This window comes from Schistocerca nitens, chromosome 4 (genome assembly GCF_023898315.1).
Source record: "Schistocerca nitens isolate TAMUIC-IGC-003100 chromosome 4, iqSchNite1.1, whole genome shotgun sequence".
Taxonomy (NCBI): Eukaryota; Metazoa; Arthropoda; class Insecta; order Orthoptera; family Acrididae; genus Schistocerca; species Schistocerca nitens.
In genome coordinates this window covers 659,091,560-659,107,899 of record NC_064617.1, presented here as the reverse complement: position 1 = coordinate 659,107,899, position 16,340 = coordinate 659,091,560, and the positions used below count along the sequence as shown (strand labels likewise).

The following is a 16,340-nucleotide window of genomic DNA, read 5'->3' as shown; positions in this document are numbered from 1 at the left end:
ACAATAGACAAACAAATAATTAAATAATGCAGGAATATAAATTTTATGGAGAGAAAATGGGCTATTTCTAATAGGCAAAGACACACTATTGCGCACTGGCTCTAACAGGTAATGCAACATGCAAAACCACAGAGCACATTATGGGAGTCTAGCTTCATGTTCCCGTTTTTGCTACCACTTTTTACATGTTGGTAGAGAGACAATACTTTTTGTCATGCATTGATACCTAGTCTGAGACAAGACAGTAATTAATATCGCCAGAGACGAAATGAGCTATGCTGGGTGACAACAAGGAGTTTTAAAAATATAATCTTCATTGTCGTCTTTTTAACAGTAATAGAACATCTCTTTCGTGATTGATTATATTCTTTATTTCTAATCAGGAAGATTAAGATGAAGAGATTTGACAGGAACAAGCAAGGCAACCTTTAACAACGACAACAGTCTACCACCACCTTCTAATGCATCGTAAAGTGAGCGGAAAAGCCGTTACTGGCAATCCGTGCTGCTTTTATTGCTAAACTGTTGTTATTTATCTCCTATTATTCGCTTAGGACCTGTGTAACGACTCCGATACGGGCCAATAAATGTTACCAAGACACATTAAGCACGGACACACCTTTACAATGATCGTTGCTACTTCTCCCACATGTGACATGAAACTTAAGACTTAGAGCTATGACAGTCAGTTTGGAGAAGGGGCTGCTCATAACATTCATTTGAAATGTAATTGGATTTTCTTAGGAATCTGTAATCTCTTGACTGGAGCACATCCGAGAGATTTGCATCAGAATACGGGCATCTCATACAGTTTTTGAATTTCCTACATTCCCATAAAATCGAAGTAGATATTGAGACACTTTAGTTTGGATTACTAGCAAGTTAAAATTTTGCCACAGTTCGCAACGCCTCAGTTCTGGGCAGTTTAAGGCAATTACTGCGAGAAGCCGCGGTTCGCGGGTGCCCTTGTAGCGTCTCGCTTCGCTCCTCCTACAGAGGAGTATCGTTTATCCCAGAAAACGTGAAGCTAAACAGACCGAAACGCGCAGGCCGGAAGAAGAAAGCGCGGACACTTTCTGAAATTAGAGGGCTAATTAGACGGAAAGTACTGTAATTAACTTGTGCCCCTGACAATGAGAGTTTACGGTTTCGCTTCTAACAAGCTAACTATCTCTTTAGCAGCATGCCCAACGCGATAATACATGTTATATGCTGCAAGGATTATCTTACAACTGCAACTGATTTGTTATTGTGCGCCGGCCAGAGTGGCCGAGCGGTACTAGGCGCTGCAGTCTGGACCCGCGCGACCACTACGGTCGCAGGTTCGAATCCTGCCTCGGGCATGGATATGTGTGACGTCCTTAGGTTAGGTTTAAGTAGTTCTAAGTTCTAGGGAACTGATGACCTCAGATATTAGGTCCCATAGTGCTCACAGCCATTTGAACCATTTGTTATTGTGCCACTGCCTCCCCATTTCCCCTCCCATCTACCCTTCTACCTCCACTACATTTCCTCGTCACTGCTTCGCGTTCTTGTTTTGATTTCTTTATTATCACTTCTTCTTTGTTAAACTACTACATGGTAGCGGGACTCACACTGTATTCCGGTTTACGATCATGTTTTGTTTTTTGCCGGCTACGAAGAATCTCACTCTATCCCTCCCATTCTCTTTTTCTCTCTGCTCCACTTGTCTAGATGCCCCTCGTGGCGGTCTTAGAATGATTACTGCCGCAGTGTCGTGGGAGTGACGTGGCAGAAATTGTTGCGTCTGACCGCAGGCAACATTCGCCACGGGTCCTAAGCTGCAGACCGCCGCCCCCTCTCCCTCCTCTGCAGCCCCCCCCCCTCCCCCCGCCTCGCCCTCCCTATCCACTTACGCTGTTTCTTTACGGTCGGATGTGTCCGTCCGTTGCGTGCCTTGCGGTGGGGGCAAGCAGAGCGGGCCGGATATAAGAGCAGAGCTGTCCGCAGATATCGTCCAAAAACCTCACCGCGACTCCATTGTTCAACATGGCACAAGTAGAGGAGTGGCGTTCGGTGATTTACGTGTTACTAGCCGCAGCCGTTGCGTGCACCCAGGCGCGCAGTGTGTTGGAGACGAACTCGGTGGACCCTGCGGACGAGGACGAAGGCACGTGGTCAACGGTTCTGCTGCGCGACCTGCGGATGGTTTACAAGACGTACCGCGACTGCGAGACGCGCGGCAAGGACGTCACCACCTGTCTCAAGGTGAAGCTGCTGACGGAGCTGGACAGGGCTGCGAGAAGCCGTGCGCCCAATCTGCGGCTCGTCGACGGCCTCGTCACTCTCGTCAGAGACGACTCGGCAGACGGCGCCGACTCGCGGCCACTGCCGTCGGAGCAGCAGCTGGTGGAGACGCTGCCGCGGTCCGCCGAGGACAAGCAGCAGTCGCTGGACGCGCTGCTCGTAGACCGCGCCTCGGCCTTCCTCAGGAGCCGTTCGCTGCAGCTCAACCTCGGAGAGGCTGCGGCGCAGATCGTTGAAGGTAAGGTCTGCCACACTGCACCTCAACAAAATTCGTTCCGTGTCACCGAGGGAGAGTTTCAAGCACTGATGTCAGAATCGGGAGCAACGAGGCTAAAATCGCCGTCTAGTCATTCTGAAACTGAGGCCAGTGAAGAAAAATTAAATATTTTAGTTTCGTGTTTAATGTTCTTTTGCAAAGGAAAACCCAGGAGCACTGTCTAGATTCAGTTCACGCACCACTGCAAAGATGAGTGAAAAAGATGTGATGTCGGTGGGGTAGAGAGACAGCTAAAATCGTTAAAAACGAAGATCCAGTGCCTGGTACAATTACTATGAGATTCCATACAGGATATCAACTGAGTTAGCCCGTCTTTTAGCCACAACACATCGAAGATCCCTCGAACGAAAAGCTGTGCCCAGTCGGTAAAAGAAACCGCAGTTCACACATAACTACAAGAAGGATTGCATAACCGATCTGCTAAGGTATTGTCCAACATCCGAGACATCTATTTGTGGCTGAATCTTAGGACATATTCTGAGCTCTAAAGTACTGAGATTTCTCCAACAAATGACCTCCTCTGCCAACCAGCATGGGTTTTGATCACTGAAAATCGTCTCGTTCCTTCTCTTGTGATATTCTGAAAGAAATGGATCCGGACAGCCAGGTAGATGCAGTGTTCGTTTACTCCCAAAAGGCATTTGACAGATACGCGTGTTATAAAAAGTACGGTCATATGGGGAATCAAGCGAGATTGTGACTGGATTCAGGATTTCTTGGTGGGGAGACATCGACAGATGTAGAAGTAACTTCACTGTGAGCCCCTGGGAACTGTGATGATTCAAATGGCTCTGAGCACTATAGGACTTAACATCTGAGGTCATCGGTCCCCTAGAATTTAGAACTACTTAAACCTAACTAACCTAAGGACATCACACACATCCATGCCAGAGGCAGGAGTCCAATCGGCGACCGTAGTGGTCGCGCAGTTCCAGACTGAAGCGCCTAGAACCGCTCTGCCACACCGGCCGGCAAGTGTGATGGAACCCTTGATGTTTATGGTGTGTAATAATGACCTAGCAGACAACATTAACGGTAATCACAGACTTTTAGTAGATGATGTAGTTGTCTATACTAAAATACTGACTGGAAACAACAGCATTAATCTTCAGTCATATCTTCGTAAAATGTCAAAGTGGTGCAAAGATTGGCAACTTTCTTTAAACGTTCTCAAAGGTAAAATTTTGCATTTTGCACAAGACTACAATACCAGTGATACATAAGTGGAATCAATCTACTCATATAAATAAACACCTAGGTGTATCAGTTTGTAGGGATCTCAAATGGAACAATCACGTAGGTTCTGTCGTGGGTAAAGCGGGTGTCAGACTGTAGCACACTAGCAGAGTGCCAGCGAAATACAATCACTGTATAAAAACTCAAAAGACATAATCGTTGGAAGGTAGACCAAAACATCTTTCGGAGAATTTCAAAGCCAATACAACATTAAGATACAAAATTTAATCGACTGTTAAACGCAGAGGAGAGAGGCATAGGTGGGTGGAGTACGTGGAGTGCCTATGTGAAGTGGGGAAATGGTTTGATAAAGTGACAGAATAATATAGTGTCGAGAATGAGATTTTCACTCTGCAGCGGAGTGTGCGGTGATATGAAACTTCCTGGCAGATTAAAACTGTGTGCCTGACCGAGACTCGAACTCGGGACCTTTGCCTTTCGCGGGCAAGTGCTCTACCATCTGAGCTACCGAAGCACTCGGGGCTACAGAAAATAAGTTACTCATGTCAATTCACACTAAGACTATTGCGCAACAATACTGACTCATAGTTAGAAGGGAGCATATTTTCTAGATTTCTTGCAGACATAATTCTGCTGCTTTATGAATAACAGGTGCATCACAGTTTGGGAGTGAAACGGTGCGGGAACTGGAGAGGCACTCCAAAGCTGAACTATGTGGGACAGTACGATTCTTGGGAACAAAACATCTAAACTGCATACAACTTAACCGTCAAATTCTGGCAGTATATGGGCCATGTCTAACCGCTCTGAAATGGTGCCTACATTTTGACCAAGGTCACACAGACGGAGATGATGCTAGTCGAAAAGTGCAGATCTTGCACCACCTCCCACCTTTTCGGCAAGCTGAAGGAACATTTTGGAGGAAACAGATGTCCCAACGATGAAGACATTCATACAGCGGTTACCGAATGGCTCCGTGACCAAAAACGGATTTTTGTCGTCGAGGAACTGAACGATTGGTAGAACGTTCCGACCATTGTTTACAGAGATTTTGTAACTATTTTGAAAAATACTGTCATTCATCTGTGTCACTGAACTGTATTGCAGCATTCAATGAAAGTTACTTGGTCTTTAATAATGTGGAATGTTTAATTTACTTCTTAAAGTCCCCTCGTAGTACTTGTGGCAACAGCAGAAATTATATATCAATGTACTGAATGAATTCTCAGAATATTGTTACATCAGAACCATTATACAACACCAGAGCGATGGAAACAACGGGCATCGTAATGTTAATTTGTATCCAACTAAAAATGAAAGAAATAATAGAGTTTAGCGTATAGTTTATAACGTAGCAACTAGGTTACATAGTAATGTATACACGTACCCCTTCTATTTTCTTTTTACTTGTGTTTGATAATAAGAGTAATAGGTAAAGGGAAAGAATTTCAGACCACCCATTACGCAAGGTGAATTATACTCTTTTACTTTGTACTCCAATTAAATAAGAGCGAACACTTGAAATGGCATTAGGCAAGTACACGAATGGAAGTTACGTCGTATGGAAGGCGGTGAGTTGCTTCGAGCGGAAAGACACAGATTGAAGTAGCTGGAAGTTATACGTGTGCGGCATTCACGCGGGAACGCAGAAAACGTCTGGGTTGTTCTAGAACAATCTTCGCGTAGGTAGATCTTCCGTCAGGTTAAAAGGGCGCAGAACGGCTACGGCGAAGGGGAATCGGAGTTCTGGGTCTCTGTGCAATGGATCGAGACATCTAAAAACACATAAAATGTGTTTAAGAATTATTTATTTTAATTGTGATCTAAAGAAGGTAACAGATGACAATACCTAATGAGTCAAGTTCTTCTGTTTAAAAAATGGTTCAAATGGCTCTGAGCACTATGGGACTTAACTTCTGAGGTCATCAGTCCCCTAGAACTTAGAACTACTTAAACCTAACTAACCTAAGGACATCACACACATCCATGCCCGAGGCAGGACTCGAACCTGCGACCATGGTGGTCGTGCTGTTCCAGACTGTAGCGCCTAGAACCGCTCGGCCACTCCGGCCGGCCCTTCTGTTTCAGTTTATATGTATTCATTCATTTTCAAAAGTGGACACTTCTACTGTGATTCACGAGAGTGGAAGCATAAATTCAGTGGAGGAGGCATTAGCTGAGGTGTTGGCGCATTCGAAACATTAAGTCACTAGCGGACTGCCTGGGAGGCAGGTCTCGTAGATGAACCTTGACAGAAAGAGGTTCATTTTTGATGTGATGTAGTACTTTAGGAGTACTAAGGATTTTGAGACACTGCTCCGAGAGTGCGAATCAGCATGTGAGTAGTGACAGACTATTCTGCAAGTATTACACGCGATAACGTGTACGAGTAGGAAGTGGCTTTGAAATTTTGTACAAGTGTCGTTTCCAACTGTGACGATTACTAGAACGCTGGTAGAAGTGCGTTCTCAAGTCATTATGGTGTGTGAACATGATGGGTAAGTGATTTCGGTGCACAACTTGCCGCTTACGAGATTTGTGATGGCTGTGTCTTCAAGCTTCAACCATGCAGATGGTCGGCTAGTCGCATGATGGCAGTGCTGAATACTGATCCTTTATTCCACGTGTTATACGGATATGAGAAAGAGTATAGTTTAGAATAATTATTGAAACACCCGTGTGACAGTGCAAAATCAATTAATGCAGTTGAAAGTTTCTTTCCATATTGTATTTCCATCTTGTAATCATGTTAAACTATCAAGTGATTTAGGCAGATTTATAGAGTTCTAGAAATAGCTAACGTGAGTAAAGATTCTCTTTGTAGTGAGTATTTCACTTGTGAGGAAAATTACGTTTAACATGACTGATGGGATAATAATATAAAGCACGTAACTGAAGACGTCTGCCTGGTACCACTGTCTTTCGCTCCTCTCCTTCTAACCGATAGGTGCCAGACACTACTGTAGCTACCGATCCCTCGCTGTTGTAACTACTGTTTATTAAAGAACAAAGAACTTCATGGTTACATTACCCATAATAATAACATAGAGAAGACTTCAGTTACAAGCTGCTAACTTTATTATAGGAAAGCAACGTTTTGTATTTATACAGCAAAGTCGTCATTCCTACCTTGTTTATCTCAGTATTTTCTCGTTTGTCTTATCGAAGTCAAATACGTTTTTTGTTATTTGTGCTGGGTGCTATCATTGGTCAACACAGAATGAATTTATTACGAGAGTTTTGTGTCTCTTCGTGAAATTAAAGTATCACATATTTTTCGATCCACGTTTGTAATCGACGATGGTTCCACAATATTTGGAACATCGGCAGTCCATTGTAGAGGCCCCCATCTTACTTAAATACGATTTTGGAAATATTTAGAAGTTATGAAATAGCAAATATTTCTAATACGCCATGATATGTCAACGGTTGTAACCAAAGGTTTTGCAAAAAAATATCGGTGGCATCACTCTACCATCGACTATTCTGGATATTAACCGGTTAGTTATTTTCTTCATTTAGCATGGTGGAATAAGGTTTCTCATATTCTGAAGTATGGTTATTAACTGTTCCATGAATTTGGAACGTTGATTCATCACTGGAAAAAGTGCGTAAAACAAATTCAGGGTATTCTTACACACCAGCAATAGCGTTTGCGTTGACTGCTGTTTGAAGAAGTTTCTCATTTGTATCTTCAGGCTACAAACTATAGTTTGTAAGCATAAACGTAAAGACATTTACAAACCATTGTGTGCGCTCTGGCTTGCAGCTGCAACAATCAGCAGTTGGCAGCAACAGTTGACAACTCGGGATGCCAAACAATCGTCTAGCGTCCCTCTTCCACACTTTCATTTCATACGGAGACTCTGTCACCGCTCGCAAACTTTAAAACACTTCTTGCCCATCCATAGATTCATGCGCCATTGACTTGGATCTTATCAGCGCTCCACTGATCTGAACTTTCGCCGTACTCACGTTACAGACTTTTACAGTGCTAGCCACCTCTTGATTCTGCCTTTCTCCTGTTGCCACTTCTGTTCACTCATCCCCACAAGCGCCACTGCTAGTCCTGGGTGGAAACTAGAACAATGTTGCTCAACCTTGACAGTTAATAATTCGCCTCTGTCTTAAGCGTACCGAAAATTAAATTTTCATGAGACGTGTTCCGCGTTGATTGCTCCTGTTTACGTGTTTTGAACTGGCTTTTCCTCTAGTTGCGAGCAGATTTTTAATTTCACAAACATTTTTATTTTCGCTTATATTCGTCACTAACTTCGATTGTAGGAGGCACCGTTTTTCTGTAACTGCTTTCCGTTTCTTTGTAATTCGCTTTAATTTCGTAAAACTTCATATAAATTGATCACGCGTTTACGAATTCTACTACGTATACACCCACTCGTTTTGTACTCAGTACTGTGGTACTGTGTATTAGCTTTTCGTGTTTTCCTGAGCATTGCCAAAATGCAAATCAACAATCATTTGCAGTTTAGGAAAAAGTGTAATTGTGAAATCTGAAACAGAAATAATGGAGGCGAATGAAACTACTGCGGACTGTAACTACTGCTAGCAATCTGAGCAAGCATTAATTTTTCCACTGAACACGATAAAAGGACCAATGAAAGCACTAAGTAATATGCACATAGTGCAAATCTTTAAAAATGTTTTTTTTTACTCTATAGGAACCTAATACAAAAACTCTTCATTGTTGTGGCTTTCACTCGAAATACTACTTTGCCTAAGATATCTACGAAACTATATTCTGTGCAAATGTTTCCATCGGTCTACTACAATCTGCATCTACTTCAGCCCCCACCACCCTCCAATAATCGAGCTATCCCTAATCTCAGTCAAGTAGTGATTTGAAGACGTATTCTCATGAGAACCTCAATATTTGTTGATTAGATCATCGATCTACTCAACTAACTATCAACTTTTCTGTAATAATACATTAACAAAGCTTCTAATGTCTTCTTGTTTATAATGTTTATCGTTCACCTTTCACTTTGGCACCTGTCTTCTCACCCGCTACCTTCAACAAAGACTTCCTAATCGTTAAATTTTTGTTCGATTATAACAATCTTTTTCAGATATTCTTTTCTTTCTGTTGCTAGCCCTCACTCTTTATTCTCTTTCCTTTGTGCGCCAGTTATTTTCCTACCCGATCGGCAAAAGTTACCTACTACTTTTACTGTGTCATTTCCAAATTCAATTCCTTCAACTTTTCAGGATACTGTAAATTCCGTCCAACTCATCTTCCATGTCGTTCACTATCTCTTCCAGACTGATACTATCATCGGAAAAATTTTTAAGTTTTCATTCCTTCTCGATAACCTTCAATAACTGTTCGAAGTTTTTCCTTTGTTTCTTTTACTATTTTCTGTGTGCACAGATTGAGTAACTTGGGAGAGAGGCCAAAACGTGCCTCACTTCTCAATTAAAGCCCCTCCTTCAGAGCCTATGGCTAATAAATTCGGTATGGTTTCTGTATAAGCTACAGATACCTTCTCGATATCTGTATCTTACACATGATTACATGAGAATTCCAGGGTGTGCATTCTACTTAAATGTGGAAACTGTTCACGTTTTGTGTTTTGTCCCTTCTACACTCCTATTGCCAAACAGTGTCACCATTTATATCTACATACTCAATAAATAAATGTAAGTTTCTTCAGCATGTCTTCTGAGATAAGTCGCTCAGCTAGTATAGAGTCACGTTCTCCAACATTTCTCCGGAGTCCAGACTGATTTTCCCCCATATCATCTTCTACCAGTGGTTGCACTCTTAATGTATGCATTACTTATTTTTACAGATTGACCACTGAAGGTAGTTTACCGATGAAGGTAAGCTGTTTACTCGATAAAAGTCCTATTTTTCAACGCATGACACAAAAGGATTAATGATGTGATATCTACGGCAAAGAAAGGCAATTGAAAAGAGCATAATAAACTGATTGAGCAAAATCAAACATAAGGGTTTGCCCATATGAAGAATCGCCGTGTATGATGTTTGAATATTGTAGCTGGATGCGGCGTATGGGGCGAATGTAGACGAAAGATCTGAGCAGTCGGTCGTATATAGGTGAGTAGTAAACACGACAGTACACCGTGTAGATTAACTGAAACTGAAGATGGATTAAAATCAGTGGAAGACGCATATCAGAGGTAACACTAGAGATTGGGACTCTGGGGGCCAAAGTGCCGGGTGGATCTTCAATATCGCAGATACAGCGTTTCGACACTCGTTTACCGCCGCCCAGGACGACCGCAAATGATTCGCGTATGAAAGTCACTCCCCATCAACAGAGATATACGAATATCAACTGTGGCAGTGGTTCCAGGCCTTGGAGTATCACCTGAGAGGTAAAATGAAACTTTCTGAACGGTAAAAATAAATGAGGCCAATGACGATGTAGTGGCCATTCTAATTTTTTTAACGAGTCACAGTCATGGCATACTCTACAGAAAACCAGTTATTTGACAAACACCTGCTGGATAAAAAAGCGTCCTCTACGTGCTTCCACGCACTGCGATCTTCAGGAATACGATCCAGATAATCACTGAGGTATTCCACTGCCATCTGTCTGTCTTCCAACAGATCGCTTTCTCAGTATTTTTTTTTTATTTCTTGTAATCCAGACCTTCCTTTGACTCCTTTGACCATGTACCAACCATCTTCCTGGTTGCTCTCCAGCCCACTTCAACTTTTTTCTCAACTCTATCATAGTTACGTCTTCCGTTCTAATCTGTTGTCCAATGCACTTACCTATATTGATTTCCTTCCAGTAATATGCAATGTGCGTCTCTCCAACATATGAGTGTTAAAATACATCTCACAGTCGTGAGTAAAATTAAACACATCAAAAAAGTTTTGCATCGCCCCGGTTCACAGAACTCCTGAAGATAAACGTTGACTGTGGATATTGCATCATAGACACAGTCCATTTGACTGTTCAGAGATGTCACTAAACCCGCCCAAAGATGTAAACAACCATACATGAGCAGGGGGTCCGACAGCAAATCAGTTCCAGTGGAAAGTCATTCCACCAGGAAGGAGCTATACGGCTCGTATTGTCCGTAGTTAATTCATGCCTAGATGGTCAATACCGAGGTTCGATCGCGTCTACATTGTTACTTTGTGCCAGGAAGAGCTATCAACAAGGAAAGTGTCCACGCGTCTCGAAGTGAACCAAAGCGATGTTGTTCTGACATGGAGGAGATACTTAGATACAGGAGCTGTTGATGACATGCCTCGCTCAGGCCACCCAAGGGCTACCAATGCAGTGGATGACCGATACCTATGGATTATGGCTCGAAGGAACCCTGAAAGCAATGCCACAATGTTGAGTAACGCTTTTCGTGCAGCCACAGGTCGTCGTCCTACGAATCAAACTGTGCGCATTAGGTTGAATGGTGCGCAACTTCACTCCCGACGTCCATGGCGAAGTCCACCTCTGCAACCATGACACCATGCAGCGCTGTACAGATGGGCCCAACAACATGCCGAGTGGACCCCTCAGGATTGGCATCACGTTCTCTTCTCCTATGAGTGTCGCATATGCCTTCAACCAGACTATCGTCAGAGACGTGTTTCGAGACAACCTGGTCAGGCTGAACGCCTTAGACACACTGTCAACGACTGCAGCAAGGTGGAGGATCCCTGCTCTTTTGAGGTGGCATTATATGGGGCCGACGTGCGCAGCTGGTGGTCTTGGAAGGCGCCGTAACGGCTGTACGATATGTGAATACCATCCTCCGACTGATAGCGCAACCATATCGGCAGCATATTGGCGAAGCATTCGTTTTCATGGACGACAAATCGTGCCCCATCGTGCACATCTTGTGAATGACGTCCTTCAGGATAACGACATTTCTCTACTAGAGTGGCCAGCATGTTCTCCAGACATGAATTTTGTCGAACATGTCTGGAATAAATTAAAAAGGACTGTTTATGGACAACGTGACACACCATCCACTATGAGGTATCTACCCCGAATCGCCATTGAGGACTGGGACAATATAGACCAAAATTGCCTTGATGAACTTTTGGATAATATTCCACGACGAATACAGGCATGCATCAGTGCAAGAGGACCGGCTACTGGGTATTAGAGGTACCGATGTGTACAGCAATCTGGACCACCACCTCTGAAGGTCTCGCTATTTGGTTGTATAACTTGCAATGTGTGGTTTTCATGAGCAATAAAAAGGTCAGAAATGATGTTTATGTTGACCTCTATTCCAATTTTCTGTACAGATTCCGGAACTCTCGGAACCGAGGTGATGCAAAACTTTTTTTGATGTGTGTATTTTACCATGAGCAATCAGAGCCACTTTTACCTTTCTATTCATTTCTTTTGCTGTCCCTCCAGTGGTAACAGCTAACAATTTTTTTATTTTGGTAAACTGACAAGTAATTATCTGGGTTCTAGGACCAGTTTCTGTGAATGAAGGAATTTTTCAGAGCACATTTTCTTGGACCTCACATTTTAGACAAATTTTCTTGAAGTACAACTGATATTATTTTAGCGGAAGACGGTGATTCATAGTTATTATTATTGTTGGAATAGTTAAGATGGCAATTCCATTCGCAAACTGCAGATGTGAAAGTAGACACCTACGACTACGGAAGCAATGAAAACAAAAGCGGGAAACTGAATAAACTTCGCGCATGGCCTACGACATGCAATGATGTACTCCAAATAAAATATTAAAAATCTATAGTTGGAAATAAGCAGAATAAGACACCCTATCTGCACATTATTTCTTGGTATGGTGAAAAATGTAGAAACTGCCTGAACTACAGTTGCTTGAACATTAACTTGTATACGCCATTTGTCATTTTAAAAGAGTTAATTTTTTTACAGTCTAATGCTTAATTAGATGTCGAACTTTGTTCAGGGTATTGAATGCCATCTGATCTCGTGCAGGGGTAATGTTATTTGTCCAGCAAAGTAACTGACGATGGCCGAAATCAAGAGATTATAATATGCAGACTGGCTGTAGAAAGGGAACCATTTCTGAAAAAGAGAAATTTGTTAACATAAAACATAAACTTAATAATTACGATGTATTTCCAGAAGCTACTGAACTCGTTTGTAATCTGGTACGGAAGAGAAACGTGGAGAATACACAGAACAGACAAGAAGAGAGCAGAATCTTCTGAAATGTGATGCCACAGGAGGATGTTGATGACTAGATTTGTGGAGAGGGTGATTAATGACAAGGTACTGCCTCGAGATTCTGAGATGTTTGATCAAATTAGGAAAGTAGGGATGGATGAAAATTGTAAAGACAGAGCACGGCTTGACTACAGCTAGTTCAGGCGACTGTAGCTTACAGTAGTCCTGCAGAAATGTAGAGGTGTTTACAAGATAGACTATCTGTTGGTCAGTATCAAATCAGTCTTCGAGATGAGGATGGAAAAATGGTGCTAAACAAATCTGGAGCTAAGGCAACTGTGATACACCACAGGCCATAGATGTTAGGCCATAGATGAGAGGAGTAAACGACGGCAGCAGAGATGTATACGGACGCAGGAGATGTATACCTCGCAGGAGAGCCTCTGTAAAGTTTGGAAGGTAGGAGACGAGGTACTGGCAGAGATAAAGCTGCGAGGACGGGGCGTCAGTCGTGCTTGGGTAGCTCAGTTGGTAGACCACTTGCCCGTGAAAGGCAAAGGTCCCGAGTTCGAGTCTCGGTCAGGCACACACTTTTAATCTGCCAGGAAGTTTCAATACATCTGTTACACAAATAAATTTTCATTAGTGGCCGAACTACGTTACAGTGCCCTTTTGATATTACTGTATATTAGTAGCTTGTCATAGTTGAGAAATATCCGTTCTCATTTGCAGTCTCATCTGTTGTAAATATGCACACACGAACTTTCCTCGCACGTTGTAGCTTTTGTCGAAGTGAATAGGTGCAGTTCCACAAAAACATGAATTGTGTTAGTGTCTGCAGATCTGACTATAACGAACCACAAAAATGCAGTAATGCAAACAGGGTCCTACAGAGCGAACAGTGTAGCATGTATATAGCACTGAATGAAAGTACCCTCCGAAGGGGAACAAAGGTGCTGAGACTTGTTGCGGTTTATATTAATTATATGTTCACATAACAGACGAACCCAGACTCGAGTATCTTTTTCATCAAACACGTCTGCTGCTTAAGTTTCAAATTCAAGCTGTGAATAATTGTCGTCATTACACTACTGGCCACTAAAATTGCTACACCAAGAAGAAATGCAGTTGATAAAAGGGTATTCATTGGACAAATATATTATACTAGGACTGACATGTGATTACATTTTTACGCAATTTGGGTACATAGATCGTGATAAATCAGTACCCAGAACAACCACTTCTGGCCGTAATAACTGCCTTGATACGCCTGGGCATTGAATTAAACAGCTTGGATGGCGTGTACAGCTACAGCTGCCCATGCTGCTACAACACGATACCACAGCTCATCAAGAGTAGTGACGCGTATTGTGACGAACCAGTTGCTCGGCCACCATTGACCAGATGTTATCAATTGGTGAGAGATGCGGAGAATGTGCTAGCCAGGGCAGCAGTCGAACATTTTCTGTATCCAGAAAGGCCCGTACAGGACCTGCAACATGCAGTCGTGCATTATCCTGCTGAAATGTAGGGTTTCGCAGGGATCGAATAATGGGTAGAGCCACGAGTCGTAAGACATCTGAAATGTAACGTCCACTGTTCAAAGTGCCGTCAATGCGAACAAGAGGTGAACGAGACGTGTATCCAAAGGCACCGCATACCATCACGCCGGGTGATACGCCGGTAAGGCGATGACGAATACAAGCTTCCAAGGTGCGTTCACCGCGATGTCGCCAAACACGGATGCGACCATCGTGATGCTGTAAACAGAACCTGGATTCATCCGAAAAAGTGACGTTTTGCCATTCGTACACCCAGGTTCGTCGTTGAGTACACCATCGCAGGCGCTCCTGTCTGTGATGCAGCGTCAAGGGTAACCGCAGCCACGGTCTCCGAGTTGATAGTCCATGCTGCTGCAAACGTCGTCGAACTGTTCGTGCAGATGGTTGTTGTCTTTTAAACGTCCCCATCTGTTGGCTCATGGATCGAGACGTGGCTGCACGATCCGTTACAGCCATGCGGATAAGATGCCTGTCATCTCGACTGCTAGTGATATGATGCTGTTGGGATCCAGCGCGGCGTTCCGTATTACCCTCCTGAACCCACCGATTCCATATTCTGCTAAGAGTCGTTGGATCTCGACCAACGCGAGCAGCAATGTCACGATAGGATAAACCGCAATCGCAATAGGCTACAACCGACCTTTATCAAAGTCGGAAACGTGATGGTATTCATTTCTCCTCCTTACACGGGGCATCACAACAACGTTTTACCAGGCAACGCCGGTCCACTGCTGTTTGTGTATGAGAAATCGGCTGGAAACTTTCCTCATGCCAGCGCGTTGTTGGTGTCGCCACCGGCGCCAACCTTGTGTGAATGCTCTGAAAAGTTAATCATTTGCATATCACAGCATCTTCTTCCTGTCGGTTACATTTCGCGTCTGCAGCACGTCATCTTCGTGGTGTAGCAATTTTAATGGCCAGTAGTGTATCATGTTGTTTCTTTCTACCCAGTCCAGGGCGAGAAGGTAAGCGTTTATATGTCGTAATGCGTACACTTGCTTGTGCGCGCCGGCAGGTCGTCGCAAGAGGGACAAGATGGGCGGGCTGCTGCTGCTGCTGCCTGTGCTCATGGGCGGCATGCTGATCCCGCTGGCGCTGGGCGGCCTGGCGCTGCTGGCGGGCAAGGCGCTGCTGGTGGCCAAGCTGGCGCTCGTGCTGTCCTCGCTGCTGGGGCTGCGCAAGCTGCTGGGCGACGGCGGCGGCGCGCAGCACGAGCCTGTCGTCCAGGTCGTCTCGCCGCCCCACCACGGCCTCTACGGCCGCAGCATCGACCTCTCGCCGCTGCAGCACACGGGCGGCGCACACGACCTCGCCTACCGGGCACACGCCGCCCGCCCCTCTGTCGCCGCCTGACGATCGCCCACGCACCGCCCTCTAATCTCGCCCTCCGCCGCACCTTACCTGCAGCATCACGACCGTCACTCTTGGCTTTGATCTCAGCACCTGCTCTGCCCATTCTGTTCGTGCTTCCCGGGTCCCGGGTTGTTTTTTCTGGAACACCGTCCCCCCTCCCCAACTTCCCTACAACGACAAGTAGACACGTAAGAAAGCTGAATTGCCTCACATACATACGGCAGGTATTATCCTGCTAGTCGAGGTTACGGCACGAAGCTGAATACGAATGTTTCCTCTCTAGTATCCACACTACTATGATAACAAACAGGCTTCTTCCTCTATAGACGAACTTTTCTCGTATTTATTACTTATGTGTATTTATTTGTGTGATATTTATTTGTTATTCGTTACTTACTGTAGATGTAGCTCAAAAAAGGAAATGCTGCACATCATTTCCTCTAATTGCAATAAGAGCAAAAGAAAATTTAAAATGAGTTCTTATTTAATAACAATAATCATCCACTTGTCACTATGGAAACAACAACAGTGGCATCATGTTCATACTGAGACGTGCCACGTGCT

At 43.9% G+C, this 16,340-nt stretch overlaps 1 protein-coding gene across 1 annotated transcript; it reads left to right on the top strand.

Moving 5' to 3' along the window:
* Nucleotides 1-1,997: 1,997 nt before the first annotated feature.
* On the top strand, nt 1,998-15,776 carry LOC126252492 (uncharacterized). The gene is made up of 2 exons (XM_049953388.1): nt 1,998-2,506; nt 15,439-15,776. The coding sequence occupies exons 1-2, from the start codon at nt 2,011-2,013 to the stop codon at nt 15,774-15,776; spliced, it is 834 nt and encodes a 277-aa protein (XP_049809345.1). The 5' UTR covers nt 1,998-2,010.
* The last annotated feature ends 564 nt before the right edge of the window (nt 15,777-16,340 follow it).